The 17,212-nt window shown below is 45.3% G+C and overlaps 1 protein-coding gene across 1 annotated transcript in view; it reads left to right on the top strand.

Moving 5' to 3' along the window:
- FSTL1 (follistatin like 1) overlaps positions 1 to 6,805 on the top strand; it is a 59,148-nt gene extending 52,343 nt beyond the window's left edge. Inside the window, exons 10-11 of the mRNA XM_062208670.1 lie at positions 1,376 to 1,452; positions 4,161 to 6,805. Coding sequence (XP_062064654.1) covers positions 1,376 to 1,452; positions 4,161 to 4,205 — 122 coding nt within the window. The 3' untranslated portion in view covers positions 4,206 to 6,805. The remainder of the gene's footprint in view (positions 1 to 1,375; positions 1,453 to 4,160) is intronic.
- The last annotated feature ends 10,407 nt before the right edge of the window (positions 6,806 to 17,212 follow it).

Genomic DNA, 17,212 nt, shown 5'->3' with positions numbered 1-17,212 from the left:
TAAGATGGTAAGTGGGATACAAAGGGCAAGGACCCAGGAAGAGGTTCTTCTAGACAAGGCGCTTAGGGGACCCCAGTGGTAGAAATGGAACCTGGTATTACCCAAGAGATCCCAGTCTGCCTCAGTCCAGCACCAAAGGTTGTCAGGGTGGGAAGGCAGGAGACCAGGAGAATTCCAGGGACAGTTTGTAAAAGAGCAGGAAGACAAACGAGATGCGCAGTAGCTACTGAAGTCAGCAACATCTCAAATCAGTGGCCCAGCCTGCCTGAACCACTTGTCTTCCTGCAACTCCCATCAGTACCTCTCCATGCCTGACTGTGCCTGTGTGGCTTTGTCAGGAATACCCTGCATTTCTGACACAGCAGTTGGGGTGCAGCTGGTGTACAGGACTGTAAGCACAGTTGTCTGGTTAACAAGCCCCATCATATGCATCAGATGATGGCCAGACTCCTACCCCTATGGACACTGCCCATCCACACACACACAGCTCTGGGCTGCTGGCCCTCCCTGCCTGGTTCAGAGCTCTGTATGAGTATGGGATCCTGTGCTGGTGACCAAGGTCCTGAGCGTGTCTTGATGCGTAGGCCAAGAATTTGAGAGGACGCAGTAGGGGTGGCATTTTACGGCATTTTCAGGTTAGTGCCTGAAAGTTAGCATACTGGTCTTAGATCGTAAATCCCAGTGAGACAAAGGAGAAGGTCATCAAGAGGGGAGGGCATGTAGAAGCAGAGCCAAGGGAAACTGCACTGAGGGACAGCTTGATGCCAGTGTCCAGAGTGCATGTCCTGGACCTATCTCCTGATAGGAAACATCACACCTGATAAACAGAGATTGCCGGGCTCTGTCCCAAACCTACTGGATCACAATCTGCAGAAGAGCAGCCTGGAGAACCTTGTAGCTTTTGTTTTTGTTGATCCCATTGCAAGTTTGGGAAATATTTCTAGGGCCAGTGCTGGTCAGCCTTGGCTGCACATCAGAATCACCTAGAAAGCCCTTTAAAAAAAAAAAAAACAAAAACAAAAAACACTGAGCCCCAGGTTTTATCTCATGTCAGCCAAGTTAGGATCTCTGAAGGTAGGACCCAGGCAATTTTATTTTTAAAAGATTCTCCAGGACAGTTTGAAGGGGTGTGAGTGGCTGCCAGTCACTGCCCAGAGGAATTCCCTGAGCCAGGATCCAGGTTTTTGCCACAGCTTTTTCTTCATGGTATGCTAAGCAGTTGAAGGAGCACGAGGAACAGGCCAGAGAGGAGCTGGGGTGAATAGCTTTGTTAACAGATGGGAGATGAATTGAGCACATACAGGGGAGATCTTGGTGGGACCTCTCACTGGGTTACCACAGCCGCCACTGCTCTGAGCTTCGGTTCTTCTTGCAGGAAAGCATCAGAAGGGGCCGCAGGTGCAGGAGGAGGAGGAGATGACCAGATACGTCCAGGAGCTCCAGAAGCACCAGGTGAGGGGCGGCCTCCATGCTGGTTCAGGCCCATTACACCACCCAGCACAGACACGACCTGGTGTCCCAGGAGACACACCCTGCTCAGTACAGCAGATCCTGACTGAAACCACCTCACCTGTACCGTCCAAATGTGATACCAATGTATCCCTGCTGGGTCCTCCCCCCAGGGTCAAGGAGATCCCAGCAGACGTAGTTACAACCTGGTGGGGGCTGCTCAAGTAAGAACCAGCCAGGTGGCGATTTGCAAATGAGGTGGAAGTGGTTTGCAAGTGAGCCTGGTGCTAATGTTTCCTGTCAAGGCCACATCCAGACAGGAAAATTCTGAGCTCCTTGAGAGCAGGCTTTGTAAGTAGTCACCATTGCACCCTCCCATAGAGCACAGGACCTGGAACATAGTCAGCACTCACCAAGTGTGAAGTTAGTGGATTTGGACCACAGCAGAAAGGATTTCTGTTAAGTGCCTAACTGGCTAGAAAACAGCTTGGGATTGACAAGTCTCCTTCCTGGAGACCCGAGATCATAAATAAGAATTCTGTTCGGGTTCTGTGTCATTAAGTTGAAGGCCTCCTTGGGCAAAGGCTTCTTAAGCAGAGTAGTGATCTATTGTCATATTAAGGAAATGTTGGGCACCTGGTCCTGCCTTTCCACTGACTTGTCATCATATAGGCCAGGTCTAGCAGTACAAGCCTTCTCTCCCACACAGATGTTTTTAACGAGTGTAATGGTCATAAGCACTGCTAAATTATTGAGATGAAATATTTGACATGAGTAAAAAGAGCCATAAATAGTAATTGCCCATACTTAGTGATAATTCTTTTTGTATATTTTATCATTGTCACTGCCGATATCAGTGAAAAAGCACAAGTCTCTAGTCTTGGTTTTTCTAAATTCTATCAGTGTTGGGTGCCCAGATGAGTTCAGCCACATAGCTGGGAGAGGGGGGAGGGAGCTTTCCAGGAATTCCTTTCATCTAGGGTGGGGCGATTCTCAGATTGTGGGGAGTGAATTATAATCACTGTTTGTAAGGGTCTCTGTTTCATGTGAGATTCCTTAGAAGCAGAAGATGCCGAGACAAGGACTCAAGTACAAGTAGTTTATCTGGGAGGTGGTCCCAGGAAACATCAGAAGGGGACTTGGGGAACACAGGGGGTGTTCCTTGTTGCCATCAAGGGCAAGTGCAGTTGAACCCTGTTGGGGAACAGTTACTGTGGCTGAGCGGCAAGGGAGCTGGGGTATTTCAACAAAAACTCCCATCAGCCATCAGAGCCTTGGAAAGCTGCTACCAGGAAACCTGAATTCCTTGGCATTTCTGGCTGGCCAGCAAGTGTGCACTGAGTGGGCTCCCATGGCCAGAGAAAGCCCTCAGACAAAGAGACGGAGCACTGGCAGAAGGAAGTTGAGTCAGTGTTCACCAGCACTGTCAACCCAACGGACTAGGGGAGGAGCACCAGCTGTGTGTGGTAGATAACAGGCCTTCACTATTCAAGTTTTAAAAACTGAGATGTCACATACCATGAAATTCAGTCCTTGATAGTGCATTCTTCACTGGTTATGTATAAGATTGCCAACCATCACCACCACGTAATTCACCGTCATCCTCCCAAGAGAAAACGCATAGCCGTTGGGTACTCCCCATTCTCCTGTCCCTCTAGTCCTTGGCAGCCACTAATCACTTTCCAGCTCTATAGATCTGCCTAGTCTGGAGATTTCACTTAGATGCCATCAGACAATATTTGCCTTTTCTGCCTGACTTCTTTCACTTCGCATACTGATTACAAGGCTGAATAACCTTCCAGGGTCTTACAGTCCATATTGTGTACCCATTCATCTGTTGCTGGATATTCAAATCATTGCAGTGTTTTGCCGGTGATGAATGACATTGCCGTGAACACTGTTGTACACCTTTTTGTCTGAACATACGCTTTCCATTCTCGTGGGTCCATGCCTTGGTGTGGAATGGCTGAGGCCCAGAGTGATTCCATGTTTAACCTTTGAGGAGGCCCCAGACTGTCTTTCCAAAGTGACTGCACCCTGATACACCCTCATCAGCTGCTCCACATTCTTCACAGCCTTGACAACATTTGTCATGGGATTTTTGTTTTGTTTTGTTTTGTTTGTGTTAGTGTGGATTGGAAGTGGTACCTCCTTATGGTTTTGATTTACATTTCCCTGTTGACTAATGATGCTGAGTATCTCCTGATATCCTTACTGGCCGTTTGTATATCTTGTTTGGAGAAATAGGCCAGGAACAGTTGTTAAGAGGGGCTACTTTATCACTCCTGTTTTGCAGTTGAGCACATGGAGACACAGAAGTTTTCATAATCGGTCCGAGGTCTCCCAGAAAGTATCACAGCCTTGATTCCAGCTCAGGCAGCCTGCTCACAAAACCTGTTGCTCTGAACCCTTCTCTCCGTCTGTTTGCTTCAGAACATCTTACAGCACTTCGATTTAGCATCATTTTTTTCCTCCTTAAAAACGGAGACAACAATATTTGATTTGCTTGTTCTAAAGAAGTTCAGGTGGGGTCAGCTCTTAATTTCAGTGACCATGTCACAGATGGGACATGGTCCTTCCTCCTGAGTTGTTCATTATCCATGGAGGTGCCAGACAAGAAAACAGACCTCAAATTCAGTGTCATCTTCTATCTGCTACATACCAGATACATGCCACAAGCGTGTAACATTCCCTGTTTTCTCTTCTCAAAGGAGACAGCTGAGAAGACCAAGAGGGTGAGCACCAAAGAGATCTAAGGGGGAGGCGCCAGGAACGGTGTCTGGACCACACCTTCTCTGCCACTTCAGCGCTGAGTCCAGGACACACGAGGGTCTGCTACAATCGCTGAATCACCAGTATTTGCTTGTATAGCAATGACTTTTATTTTGTTTATGTGTTTTGCAATAAAGGAAATGGGGGTGGCTGGCTAGGAGGGGAAGGGTCATAGCCTTCATTTTTGGAGTGGTTTGGAGGAAGCTGTAAACGATGCCCTGGGGCTGGAGGCAGGTCAGGAAAATGCATCAGAGTTGGGAGAAGAGCAGAGCCAGATCTGAAGCCTTTCCGAGGCTGCAGGGATGGCCTGCAAGGCCAGGCCAGAGAACTCAGCAGGCTGTCCCTGGAGGAGGGCTCTGGGAGGCTCAACAGGGAGGAACGCCTTCTGCTTCTGGCCCCTTCCAGTTGCACCAACATCTGTCCTTCCCTTCTTGGTCCCAGCCGCTGCCTGGACCTCCACAGCCATCCTGCTGGTTGCCCAGTGTCCCACAGGCTTGGATGGAGTTGCCGGGAGGGTGTGCTCACATGATGGAGATACTTGTCTACTTCAAGCCCCTTAGAGACCTAACCAAATTTTTAAAATACTTTTTACCAAAGGTGCTATTTTTCTGTAAAACACTTTTTGTTGGCACGTTGACTTCATTCTTCAAGTATTATCATTATGTTATTGTTGTTTTTTTAATATTTTATTTTCTTGGCTAGATATCGAGCTTTTGTAATTATTTTTCAGTAGTCCTACCATTTCAATGGTGAAAGGAGTTCTATAATCCAGAGCTTCCCAACCCTGCTCACTAGACCCAGTCCAGAGCCGGCCCCCCTGACTTCGAGCAGATCAGCCACATTTTAGGGGAGCAGGGAGTGCCTTGGACAGAAGCCAGGGGAGGAACATGCATCTTCATTTATAAAGCTTTCAGGATCCAAAAACTTCCATTTGTTTTCATTTATTCTGAGAGGTTCAGGCAAACCAGTATTCCACAGCATGGTGACAAACGCACCTGCCAAATGAGCTCATGGAGGACCTCTCGGAGCTGTGGCTCTGGCCCTGCCTCCCAGTTCAGGCCCTCGGGCTGCTCAGTGCATGCATTCACCTTTGGATTTGAGAAATCGTAAGCTCTGTGTGGTTCTGGTCATTGGTGCAGGGGAAGACAGGTCCCCATGCTTTTCCTTCTTTTCCTTACGGTAAATGAAACCTTGTTGTTAGGACATCAGAGGTCAGACAACCAAAGCCAGGATGACCAACTCTGAGCTCACTGTCAATGTTCCTGCAGGTGGGGCTCTGATGCGGAGCCTTTGCTGGCCCAGGAAGAGAGTGGCAAAGAGAAGCACCCTACTCAGTCTCCAGCTTTGCATTTCCTGTTTAACCTGAGTGGGAAACAAACGGCCTTTCCCCTTAGAGATGAGGACAAAAGAAGGTTTCAGATTCAAGGGAGCTAAAACACGGAGACTGAATCTTAAAACTGTCACTTGGGAAAAGCCGGCCATTCCAGTCAGCCCTGAGTCTTTTAGCCTCTCTGATTATTAGCTCGCTATCATGATTAGGAGGCATGTGGAATAACAGATTAAAAACTTGACGTAAGAGCTCACTGGCAAAGAAGCAGACTGCAGACCATCAGCGGGGCATTGAGCTTGGGCTGCCTAGGCAACGCTGAGAAACTCTCTCGTGCCGGAAATGGAATTCCTTTTAAATAGTTTTCCTTGTTCTCATTTGCAAGGAGAAAACTCCCTGCACTTGGTTTAGAATTCTGACCTTTTCTGTATCGTGCCACTTAAAATCTCTCTTGGCACCCCACTTTGCAGTCTGAAATGCAGCTCCCTGTCCCAGTGCCTTGGAACACTCCCAGCAGCACGCCTTAATCAAAAGTTTTGCCAGCCCTTAGACGCTATAAGAGAGGGCAGGGGGACCAGTTTGGTGAAAGCAAGCAGCACGGTGTCCCTTGGCCATCTCAGCAGCATTCAGTGTCTGTTCACATTGAGAACAGCCGTTACCACCCAAAGCTCCGGCCCACCCTGCAGCATTGAATTCCCCAGAGCAAATCCACATTCCTCTTGAGTTCTGCTGCTTCTGTGTAATTAGGGCAGCTGTGGTCTGCACTGTAGATTCACATGATCTGAGAACCACTCGTGGAAAGCTGCTCCCTAGCCTAGTTTGGGAAGTCTTGCATGGAGCAAACAGACAGGATTAAATCAGGTTCAGTTCCCTCAGCCCTGTGAAAGCACAGGGCAGAGACGGCCAGTCCCCTTGGGCTCTCTCCGTGTGTGTGGTTTTATAAACATGACGGCATTGAGATCCGTGTCCATGGAAACCTGCCCATGTGCTGTGACCCTGGACTCTTACATCATTGTCTCTGGCAAGCGAGGCTCCCCCACCTGCTACAAAGCCCGTGTGAGCCAATCTGAATGTCCTTCCTTTACACCCATGTTCTTCAATAGTCCAACTTCAGGAAACAATTTGAACAGGGTTCTATTGCCTGTGTGTTTGTGAAAACGTATTTGTATTTAGTATGCTTCCATATTGCATTTAACTTGTTCTTGTAACTCCTGATTCTTTTTGTTACTATTGATAAATAAAGAAATTAAAATAATAGTTTGATTGGTTTTCTTCTCCCCCCCCCCCCCGCCCCTTTAAGACCAAATAAAGTTGTAAGAACATTAACTGTTTACCTCAAAGAAGTGGATTTGTGATCAGGAGCTTTAAAAGAACCTGAAGAATCTCTCCTAAAAGACCTTGGGACTACAGCTGGGAGGGAAGGTTTACTCAGGGGCTGGTAGGATCAATCTTGTAGTTGGATCACAAGGAATATCTTGTCCATTCAGGCCACTGGGTAATTTTTAATGAACAATAAATTGCTGACAGTTGTGTAGTCTACAAAAGTCAAGATCAAGACACAGATTTGTATGCCGAGGGCTTGCTCACTGCTGCAAAGATGGTTGGAGCCTCTGTGCTGCATCCTCTTGGGGCAGAAGGGGTAAACAGGCTCCCTCCAGCCTCTGTAATGAGGAAATTGCCCACTTGTGCAGGTGGAGCTCTCACGACCTAAAGGCCTCTGACTATTGCTATGCTGGGGGCTAAGTTTCAGCATAGGAATTTTAGGAGGACACAAACATTCAGGCCACAAGTGATGAGCATCCTATTGGGAGGAGGTTAAACTCTGATTCCTAAAGTCCCCAGAGTTCTTATGAGCTGAATGGCCCCAGTGAGCCTGGTTACCAATAAAACAGAAACCACATAAACAGAGAAGGTTGGCATAGGGAACAAAGAATCATTGCCAGGGATGGGCTGGGGTACCCTGAAAGACTTCCTTGATGCACACATCCCACTGGGATAAACATTTCCAAATGGACTAATGTGAGCTGGTTAAGACCCTCTGTTCTGCTCCATCTTGGAGACATGAACAATACTTACTTTCCAACTTTGCATTTTTATAGGTGTGATGCACTCCACACCCCCAATAATTCTGCCTTTCAGAAGAGCACGTTAGGCCGATGCCGGGGCTCACATGGCTAATCCTTTGCCTGTGGCACCGGCACCCCGGGTTCTAGTCCCGGTCGGGGCGCCAGATTCTGTCCCAGTTGCTCCTCTTCCAGTCCAGCTCTCTGCTGTGGCCTGGGAAGGCAGTGGAGGATGGCCCAAGTGCTTGGGCCCTGCACCTGCATGGGAGACCAGGAGGAAGCATCTGGCTCCTGGCTTCAGATCGGCACAGCGCACCGGTCGCAGCAGCCATTTGGGGGAGGAACCAACGGAAAGGAAGACCTGTCTCTCTGACTCTCTCACTGTCTAACTCTGCCTGTCAAAAAAAAAAAAAAAAAAGAAGAACACGTTATAGTTAATGAGGTTTAAGATTTAATTTATTTCAGTCATATGTGTAGAAGTCTTTTTTCCCTAAAATTAACAGCCAGATCACCTTGATTAGATTTGAGGCATTACCCAAATGCTAGTCAAATATTAAGACAATCTCTTTGGCTATGTAACTACTACAGATTACTGATTTCTCTCATTACAATTTTATTATTTTAGTTTTCATTCTCAGAAGAGAATCTTAAACCCAGTTTGATGGGTGCATTGTTCACAACCATTTTTAAATCCTGGCCATTGGGGCAGGTTTCTTGGCACTGATGGTTAAGCTGCTGCCTGTGTCACCAGCATCTCAAGTCCTGGCTGCTCCACCTCCAAACAGCTCCCTGCTAATTTATCAGGGAAGACAGCAGCAGGTGTCCCAAGGACGTGGGTCCTTGCTACCCAAGTGGGAGACCTGGATGGAGTTCTAGGATCCAGGCTTCAGTCTGGCACACCCCTGGATATTGTGGGCATTTGGGGATTGGACCAGTAGATATAAGATCAATCTCCAAATCTCTCTCTCTCTCTCTCCCTCTCTCTCCTTTCAAATAAATAAACAGATCTTTACAAAAAAAAAAAAAATCTTGGCTGGCTTCTCCCAACCTTGAACTGTGCTCTAGAAACAACTTTTCCTACTGTATTCAGGAAGTGAAAATTCTCAGAAGCAGGCTAAACAAAGTTCAGAAGTAAGCTTCTTCTAATCAGAATTTATGAATTGTACAAATCAACAGGAGTAATTTTACTTTTTGAGCACCTCTATCATCTTTCTGTCAGTCCTGCTGGATTGTTTCTGAAATAGGAGGAAAGAGGGTTGGGGGAAATTTTTAATAAGTAGATCTAGGTAGCTATCCTCAGAGGCCTGGAGAAAATCATTCACAGATGTGGAGACATGGAGAGAGTAAAACCTGGGCTACTGCTGATGGTGTCTGTTTCATAATGTGACACAGAAAGCAAATTGTCACTGTCTGAATGGGAGGGTCTTCCTTTCAATAAGAGGTCATTTTGGGCCAGTGCCATGGCTCACTTGGTTAATCCTCCGCCTGCAGCGCCGGCATCCCATATGGGCGCCTGGTTCTAGTCCCGGTTGCTCCTCTTCCAGTCCAGCTCTCTGCTGTGCCCAGGAGGGCAGTGGAGGATGGCCCAAGTGCTTGGGTCCCTGCATCCGCGTGGGAGACCAAGAAGCAGCACCTGGCTCCTGGTTTTGGATCGGCACAGCGCCGGCCGTAGCGGCCATTTGGGAGTGAACCAGTGGAAGGAAGACCTTTTTCTCTGTCTCTCTTTCTCTCTCACTGTCTATATCTCTACCTGTCAAATAAAAAAAAAATAAATAAGAGGTCATTTTTTTCTTACTACGTTTAACACTTTTGGAATGGAAGAAGTAATATGTAATAATATTATAATACGTACACTAGTAAAAAAGAAATCCAAGTTGTATCAAAGAAAATATAAGAATAAATTCTCTTGGAGGGGATGTACATTTATGAATCTGCTTATAATTGCCAATTGTTCTTTAAAGAGGTTGTACCATTATGTACTCCCACCAGGAGTACATATACAGAGCATGTCTGTTGCCCTACAGTTTTGCAAACAGTGTGCGGCCAAAACTTTTATTGCTTCCAACAGAGGAAAAATGATTAACTCTTTGTTGCTTTTAAAAACAGTTATTTTATTATTCTCTTCATGACATTGAGCATCTTTCTATAAATTATCAGATCTTATCTTTCCCTTTCATTTCCTTCGATTGTTCTTCTGTTGGTTGTTGGCCTTTTCTTAGGCTTGATTTGTAAGAAGTCTTCATTAGTACATCATTAGTCCATTGTCTGCAGAGTGTGGTGAATATTTTCCCCAAGTTTTCTCCCCCTTTGACTTTATTGATGGTATTCTTTGCCTTGTAGAAAACTTTACTATTTATGTAAAACAATTTATCCCTCTTTTTCCTTCTGTCTTTAGGACAAAAGAACTTTCAGATCTGTGCCACTGTCAAAGCAGAGGACAGAGGCCAACCTCTGAACCTGTCAGACAAAGAGTGCAGAGAATGTCCACTCCAGGAAGCCCGGCCCAGTGCAGTCATTGCTGAAGTTAGGGAGTGTCCAAGCCAGACCAAAGGTTGTAATGAAGGATATATCCCAGGACAGATCATCCAATCAGTAGACTATTCCAACCAGAGGGAGTACAAACCTGACCACAATCATTCTATGATCAATTCTGTTCTATGATTTGTTAAGGGTGATTTCAAGTTCTTTTTGTGAAAGAAAAGTAGAAACTGAGATCAATACCATTAATATTAATTCAGAAAATGTTTTTTGTTTCTCTACTATGTTCCAGGCATTTTTCTAAATATTCATTCTAAGTGCTTGGAAAAAAAAAGATAATGACTTCAGCTTTGTTTCAGCTTACATTCTAGCAGAGAGAGACTGACAATAGACATAGAAATAAGTAAAGTTTATGATGTGTGAGAAGGTGATCGGAGCTATGTATGGCAAGAGAGGGATTGGGAAAGTGTGGAGTGAGAGTCTCCATTTGCAATTTCAGATTCACTGAGAATGTCAACAAAGACTTGAGCCTGAGGGAGTCAGCTGTGTGATGTGGAAACAAGGGCATTCCAGATGCCAGAGGTGTGCCAGAGAGTCAGTTTGGCAGGGCTACAGTGAATGAGGGAAAGAGCACAGAATACCAGGGCAAAGAGGAGATGGGGCAGGGTAACCAACTGAGTGTGTTTTGTGTTCCTAAAAGGCCACGCCAGGACTTTGACTTTTACACTGAGTAAGTGAGATGGAGGTGTTTCTAGGTTGTTATATGAAAATATGCAGAGTAAACCCTAGGTGATTCTCATTCTGCAAGTGTGCCCAATCATTCTCCAAAACTCCTTCAATACGTTTATGACAGCTAAATTCTACCCTCTCTAATACGTTGGTTTATACAACCACCCACCAGGTAGGTCTTATCAAGATTCTGACACACCATAGACAAAAAAGAGTTGTTTCCTGTAACGCATGTATGGAAGAGCTTTAGGTGTGTAAATACCATCAACATCTGTGAACAAAAAATATTGATACATATCCTGTTAACAGGTGAGACCAAGGAAGTCCAAATAAATGAAGTGAGCGTGTAGGATGGAACAGACATATACTGAGGACTGAGTGCCAGGTCCTGGGAAAGGGGACTAGGACTGGAATTGAACTTAGTCTCCCGGGGAGAAGACACAGCAGTCTGTATGGTATCTACTGATTATACCATCACGAGACAAGAGACAAGCACATGTTGTTGGCTGAAATTTGCACAATAGAGTTTACCTAGTCAAAGTCCACTGGAGGGAGTAGCGCATGCTGAGATGCAGGCAAGTGGGAGAGGGAAAACGAGCTTCAGGTCCAGACCTACGTATGAACGCTCCTCGCTTACTTGTTGCACAGCCTGGAGCAACTCAAGAGTCTCTGTACGTGTATTTCCCCATCTGTAAAATGGAAGCAATCAGAATTTGTATTTCATAGCATTGATATGAGAAAGAAATGAATGAAAGAACGTATTTTAAAGGGGCAGATGTGCTAAGTGTTAGCCTTTGTTGTTGCTGTTGCTATTCTTGTCCATGGAATGGAGGTAGCAATAATCCTTCATAACATTGCTGTGCAGATTAAATGAAGTAAATGTAGAGTGACTACTCAATAAAAAGTAATTGCCCTGTGACAAATATTGATGACCTTGCGCCTATTTGCACAGACTGTATCCTAAGGACAATAGAGGGCTAATGAAGATTTAATGGAGGAGAAAGCCATGATCAGATTCAGTTTAAGAAGAAATCTTCAATTCTGACACAGCACAGGAAGGAGCAAGACCCAGCAGTAACTCAATTAGGAGGCTGTATCAGGAATGAGGCAAGAAGTAATGGGGATTTGAATTGAGATAATGCATTGGGGTTGACAGAAGGTTAAGAAGCAGCATTGACAGGAATGGCTCTTGACTAGTTTATAGGAGTTAAGATGGAAGCAATGATCAAGAATGACTCCAGGGCCAGTGTTGTGGCATAGCGGGTTCAGCTGCCACCTGCAACACTAGCATCCCATATGGGTGCCTGGTTTGAGTCCCAGCTACTCTTCAGATCCAGCTCCCTGCTAATATGCCTAGGAAAGCTACAGAGGAGGGCCCACGTGCTTTGAGTGCCTGCACCCACATAGGTGACCTGAAGAAGCTCCTTGCTCCTGACTTCAATCCGGCCCAGCCCCAGCCATTGCAGCCATTTGGGGAGCAAACCAGCAGATCTCTCTCTCTCTCTCTCTCTCTCTCTCTCTCTCTCTCTCTCTCTGTAACTCTACTTTTCCAATAAATAAATCTTAAGAAAAAAAAGAATGATTCCAAAGGTCTGTCTTGGACAACTTTATAGATAGTGGTGTTGTTTTCTGGGTGTGGGAAGAGAACAGAAGTCAGTTGGCTGGGGGAGGAAAGAGTGGAAGACGATAAATTCAGTTTTGCAGCTTGAATGTGAGTTGCCATGAGACATCCAAATGGAGATATCTCGTGGACAGTTGGACAGAAAGTTTTTGGAAGAGATATGAGTTGGTGAGATAGATCTGGAAATAGACAATGTACAGATGGTATTCCTGTGCGGGGACACATGGCCCGTGGAGAATGTATGAAGTGCAAAAATGGGGGGAAATGTTGTTTAGTTGGTCATAAAGAAAAGCCTTGTCAGAAACTCTAGGTATATGTATTTCTCTGGTTTCTTCACGGCATCATTAACCAAAAGGGTACACAGATAGAAAACAATGGTACAATGTGTTGGGTTTGTCTATGAGAGCAAAACATGTGAAGCCAGAGGAGAAATGACTCTGTGGATTCCATCTAGAAGTTGAAACTTATAAGGAAGAACCCACATATAGAATGCAGAAAGGTAACTCATTGGAATATAGGTCAAATGAACTTAGGAGGAGAACAAGAAGTGCACCCTGATGCTTACCTCTGGAATGCACAGGCCTTATCTGGTGGCCTTTGATGGTTAGATAAGAAATCTACAGAAACTTGACAGTGCTGGGGCTGAAAAGAATGGACAGGGTCAGTGTTGTGGTGCAGCAAGTTAAGCCACCACTTGCAACACAAGCATCCCATATTGGAGTGCTGGTTCAAATCCTGGCTGTTCCACTTCTGACCCAGCTCTCTGCTAATGCACTTGAGGAGATATGGATGATGGCCCAAGTACTTGGGCCCCTGTCATCCATGTGGGACACCCAGATGGAGCTCCTGGCTCCTGGTTTCTGCTTTGCCCAGCCCTGGCTGTTGTGACCATTTGGGGATTGAACTAGAAGTTATCATCCATCTTTACCTCCCTATCAATCTATCTATCACTAATCTAATCCTCTTTCTGTCATTCTTTCAAATAAATAAATAAATAGAAAAATAAATAAATAGAATGGACAAGTATTGCCAGAAAAATAAGAAAGTCAAGATTGAAATAAAAATATTTAGTCAGAAAATTTGTACAAAATTGTTAAGAAAATGTAATGTTTGGAAGGAAATTTTTGCCTACAAAAGAAAAACTTTATCTTTCTAGGTCCTGGCCTAGATTTAAGTTGCACACATGATTCAGGCATTTGGCACAGTGGTTAAGATATCACTTGGACACTCACTTCCCATATCGGGGTAGCAGGGTTCAAGTCCTAGCTCTACTCCCAATTCTTCTTTCCTACTAATGTGCACTCTCGGAGACAGCAGATGGTAGCATTAGTACTTGGGTTACCCATGTTGGAGATCCAGAGTGAGTTCCCAGCTCCTGACCAGCCTGGCCCAGCCCCAATGGCTGTGGGTATTTAGGGAGTGAATCAGTGATATAAGATCTCTCTCTGTGTATGTGTGTGTATATGTATGTGTACATGTGTCTATCTCTACCTCTCCTCTTCTCTACTTTTCAGATGAAATTAAAACAAATTTTTTTAAAAATTTGAATTATACACTGTTGCTGTGGATTCGTTCTGAGAGGAGGAGCGTGGTGGGGACAAGAGATACAGAGTCACCACACAGACCCTGGGAGTCAGGTGAAAGAGGGCCAGAGGCGAGTAGCCCTCAGACTCGTTTATTTCAGTTGGTACAGCAGCTTATATAGCTGAGGCAGCCAATCCAGTCAAGGGGCAGTTTATGCCCTAACTGCTGCCAGGCAGTTTCCGAAGCCATCCAATCACAGCCTGTTGCCAGGCAGGCTCTGTTGCCAGTGGCCATCTTGGCATGGCCTTCTCATTCCACCACAATACACATTAGAAGAATTTGTTCTTTTCCAAGGACTTGGAACAACTCAAGACAAAATCTGTTTGCTCCAAAATTTTTCTATAAGACTTCACAAAGTTGGTAATCAGTGACCTTTATATCCTCACATATTCTTTGTTTTTCATAAATGCCAGTCATTTTAATTTTACATTTCAGTATCTTCCTAATTCATCTGCATTGAGACAGCATTCTTTTTTTTTAAGATTTATTTATTTATTTGAAAGTTTGAGTTACACAGAGAGAGAAGGAGAGGCAGAAAGAGGGAGAGAGAGAGGTGTTCCGTCCACTGGTTCATTCAAAAATCGGTCACAATGGCCGGATCTGTGCCAATCCGAAGCCAGGAGCCAGGAGCTTCCTCCAGGTCTCCCATGCAGGTGTAGGGGCCAAGGACTGGGGCCATCTTCTACTGCTTTCCCCGGCCATAGCAGAGAGCTGGATTGGAAGTGTAGCAGCTGGGACTTGAACTGGTGCCCATATGGGATGCCGGCACTGCAGGCGGCGGCTTTACCTACCACACCACAGCTCCAGTCCTGGGACATCATTCTTACTGTGATTGAAAATACACTGAGAGATAATATATTGTAGTACTTAAGAACTAAGCTTACTGGGTTTAAATCCTGGCTGTGTTCCTACCCTTTATGCTTCTGAAAGATATTTAATTTCTCTGTGCAATTTTCCCTTTAATGTGGCACAATAATAGTATCTACCTCATTTTTTCTGAAGATTAAATAGGCTAATGTATGTAATTTTTTTCAAACACTTTCTGGCACATAGAAAGTTCTATGCAACTGTCAAGTCATCATTATTATTACTAATTATATTTTCATCTATTATGTATTCTCCCAGTTCTTACAGTGAAACAGATATTTATAGATAAGGAACATACAAATCATAAAATTTAAGGAACTTTTCCAAGACTACATACCTAGCAATATACAGAGTCATGATTCAAACCCGATTCCTCTTATGTTCATGCTCCATTGTCACCATATTCCCTTTGATTTTTTTTTTTTGACAGGCAGAGTGGACAGTGAGAGAGAGAGACAGAGAGAAAGGTCTTCCTTTGCTGTTGGTTCACCCTCCAATGGCCACCACGGCCAGCGCACCGTACTGATCCGAAGGCAGGAGCCAGGTGCTTCTCCTGGTCTCCCATGGGGTGCAGGGCCCAAGCACTTGGGCCATCCTCCACTGCACTCCCTGGCCACAGCAGAGAGCTGTCCTGGAAAGGGGCAAGCGGGACAGAATCCAGTGCCCCGACAGGGACTAGAACCCAGTGTGCTGGCGCCGCAAGGCGGAGGATTAGCCTGTTGAGCCACAGTGCCGGCCCTGGACAGTTGTTTTTCTTCTCCCTCATTTTGCAATTACCTTTTCCTCCTTTCTTCTATAACCTAAGCTTGATACCTAAAAGGCTCAGCAGCCAGAAAAGACATTGTCCCTTGGAACTCCCAAGAAGGAACACAGAAGGATGTCTTGGTCAGTTTGTGCTTCTACATCAAAATACCATAGTCGGAGTGGTTCATAAGCAAAAATGCATGGCTCACAGTTCTAGGAGCTATGAAGTGCTGACAGACTGAGCCTCTGGTAAGGGCCCCCTTGTTGTTTCATAGATGGCACCTTCTCCCTGAGCTTTCAGTGGCAGAGAGGACAGGAGACCTCTCAGGCCTCACTTGCGAGGTCACTAATCCCATTCATGAGGGCTCCACCCTCACAACCCAATCATTTCCCATAGCCTCCTCCTCCTCCTCCCATCACTTAGGAAATTAGAATTTCAACAAATGAATTCGGGGGAGTCACAAACATTTGGATCCCAGCAGAGGAGAATCTATGTGCAGAAATAAAAGACGTAGGAGAGGTGTGGTAGGTGAGGTATAGGAAAAATAGACTCTAACATCAGTTGGGCAAATCAGAAAAGTTCAAAGGTTAGTCTTGCCTTCTTTGCATTTACAGGATTTCCAGAGCCTTTGTCCAGTAATGCCCAGAGAAGACTTAAACAGATATAATAATTTATATCCATAATTGTTTTTAAAATATCTATTTCTTTATGTAATTTGGAGGCATAATGAGACTGAGAACTCCCATTGGCTAATTCACTCCCCAAATGTCTAGTGCTGGAGCTGGGTCAGGCTGAAGCCAGGAGCCTGGAATTCTATCCAGGTCTTCCAGGTGGGTGACAGAGACCCAAGTACTAGATCCATCACCTGTGCCTCCTAGGGTGTACATTAGCAGAAAAGTGGAATCAGGTGCAGAGTTGGAACTTGAACCAAGCACCTGATATTGGATGTGTGTATCCCAAGCAGTGTCTTAACGGCTACAACAAATGCTCACCCCCATAATGTTTCTGGGGCCAGCATTGTGGCACAGTGGGTTAAGCCACCTCCTATGATGTCGGCATCCCGTATGAGCACTCTCCCAGCTGCTCTATTTCCAATCTAGCTCCCTGCTAATGCACCTGGGGAAAGCAGCAGACGATGACTCAAGTGCTTCAGCCCCTGTCACCCATGTGGGAGACGTGGATGAAGCTCCTGGCTCCTGGCTTCAGCCTGGCTCAGCCCTGGATATTGCAGTCATTTGGGGAATGAACCAGCACATGGAGGATCTCTCCCTCTGTCTGTGCCTTTCAGATAAATTTTTCCTTGTGTCAGTAAGGTGCCCATGTACCATCATTACCAGAAACAACAAGAACCAAAGGCCTGGCTTTGGGACAATCTACAGCAGGTTTCCCTGCTCTGAACTCCCCAACCAGTCACCCCCAATGAAAAACACACAAAGTAGACCATTTATCAGGCTTTTAATCTGCTTTCACTTTGCAGTTAAGATTTTTGAATTTTACTCAAAATTTTACACATGAGAGGCATAAGGTCAAATAAAAAAATGAACATTATTAATAAAACAGAGAAATAGAGATAAAGA

The sequence above is a fragment of the Lepus europaeus genome, chromosome 2, assembly GCF_033115175.1.
Source record: "Lepus europaeus isolate LE1 chromosome 2, mLepTim1.pri, whole genome shotgun sequence".
NCBI classification, from domain to species: Eukaryota; Metazoa; Chordata; class Mammalia; order Lagomorpha; family Leporidae; genus Lepus; species Lepus europaeus.
The sequence above is the reverse complement of the archived record's forward strand: the minus strand, read 5'-3'. Positions and strand labels throughout refer to the sequence as shown.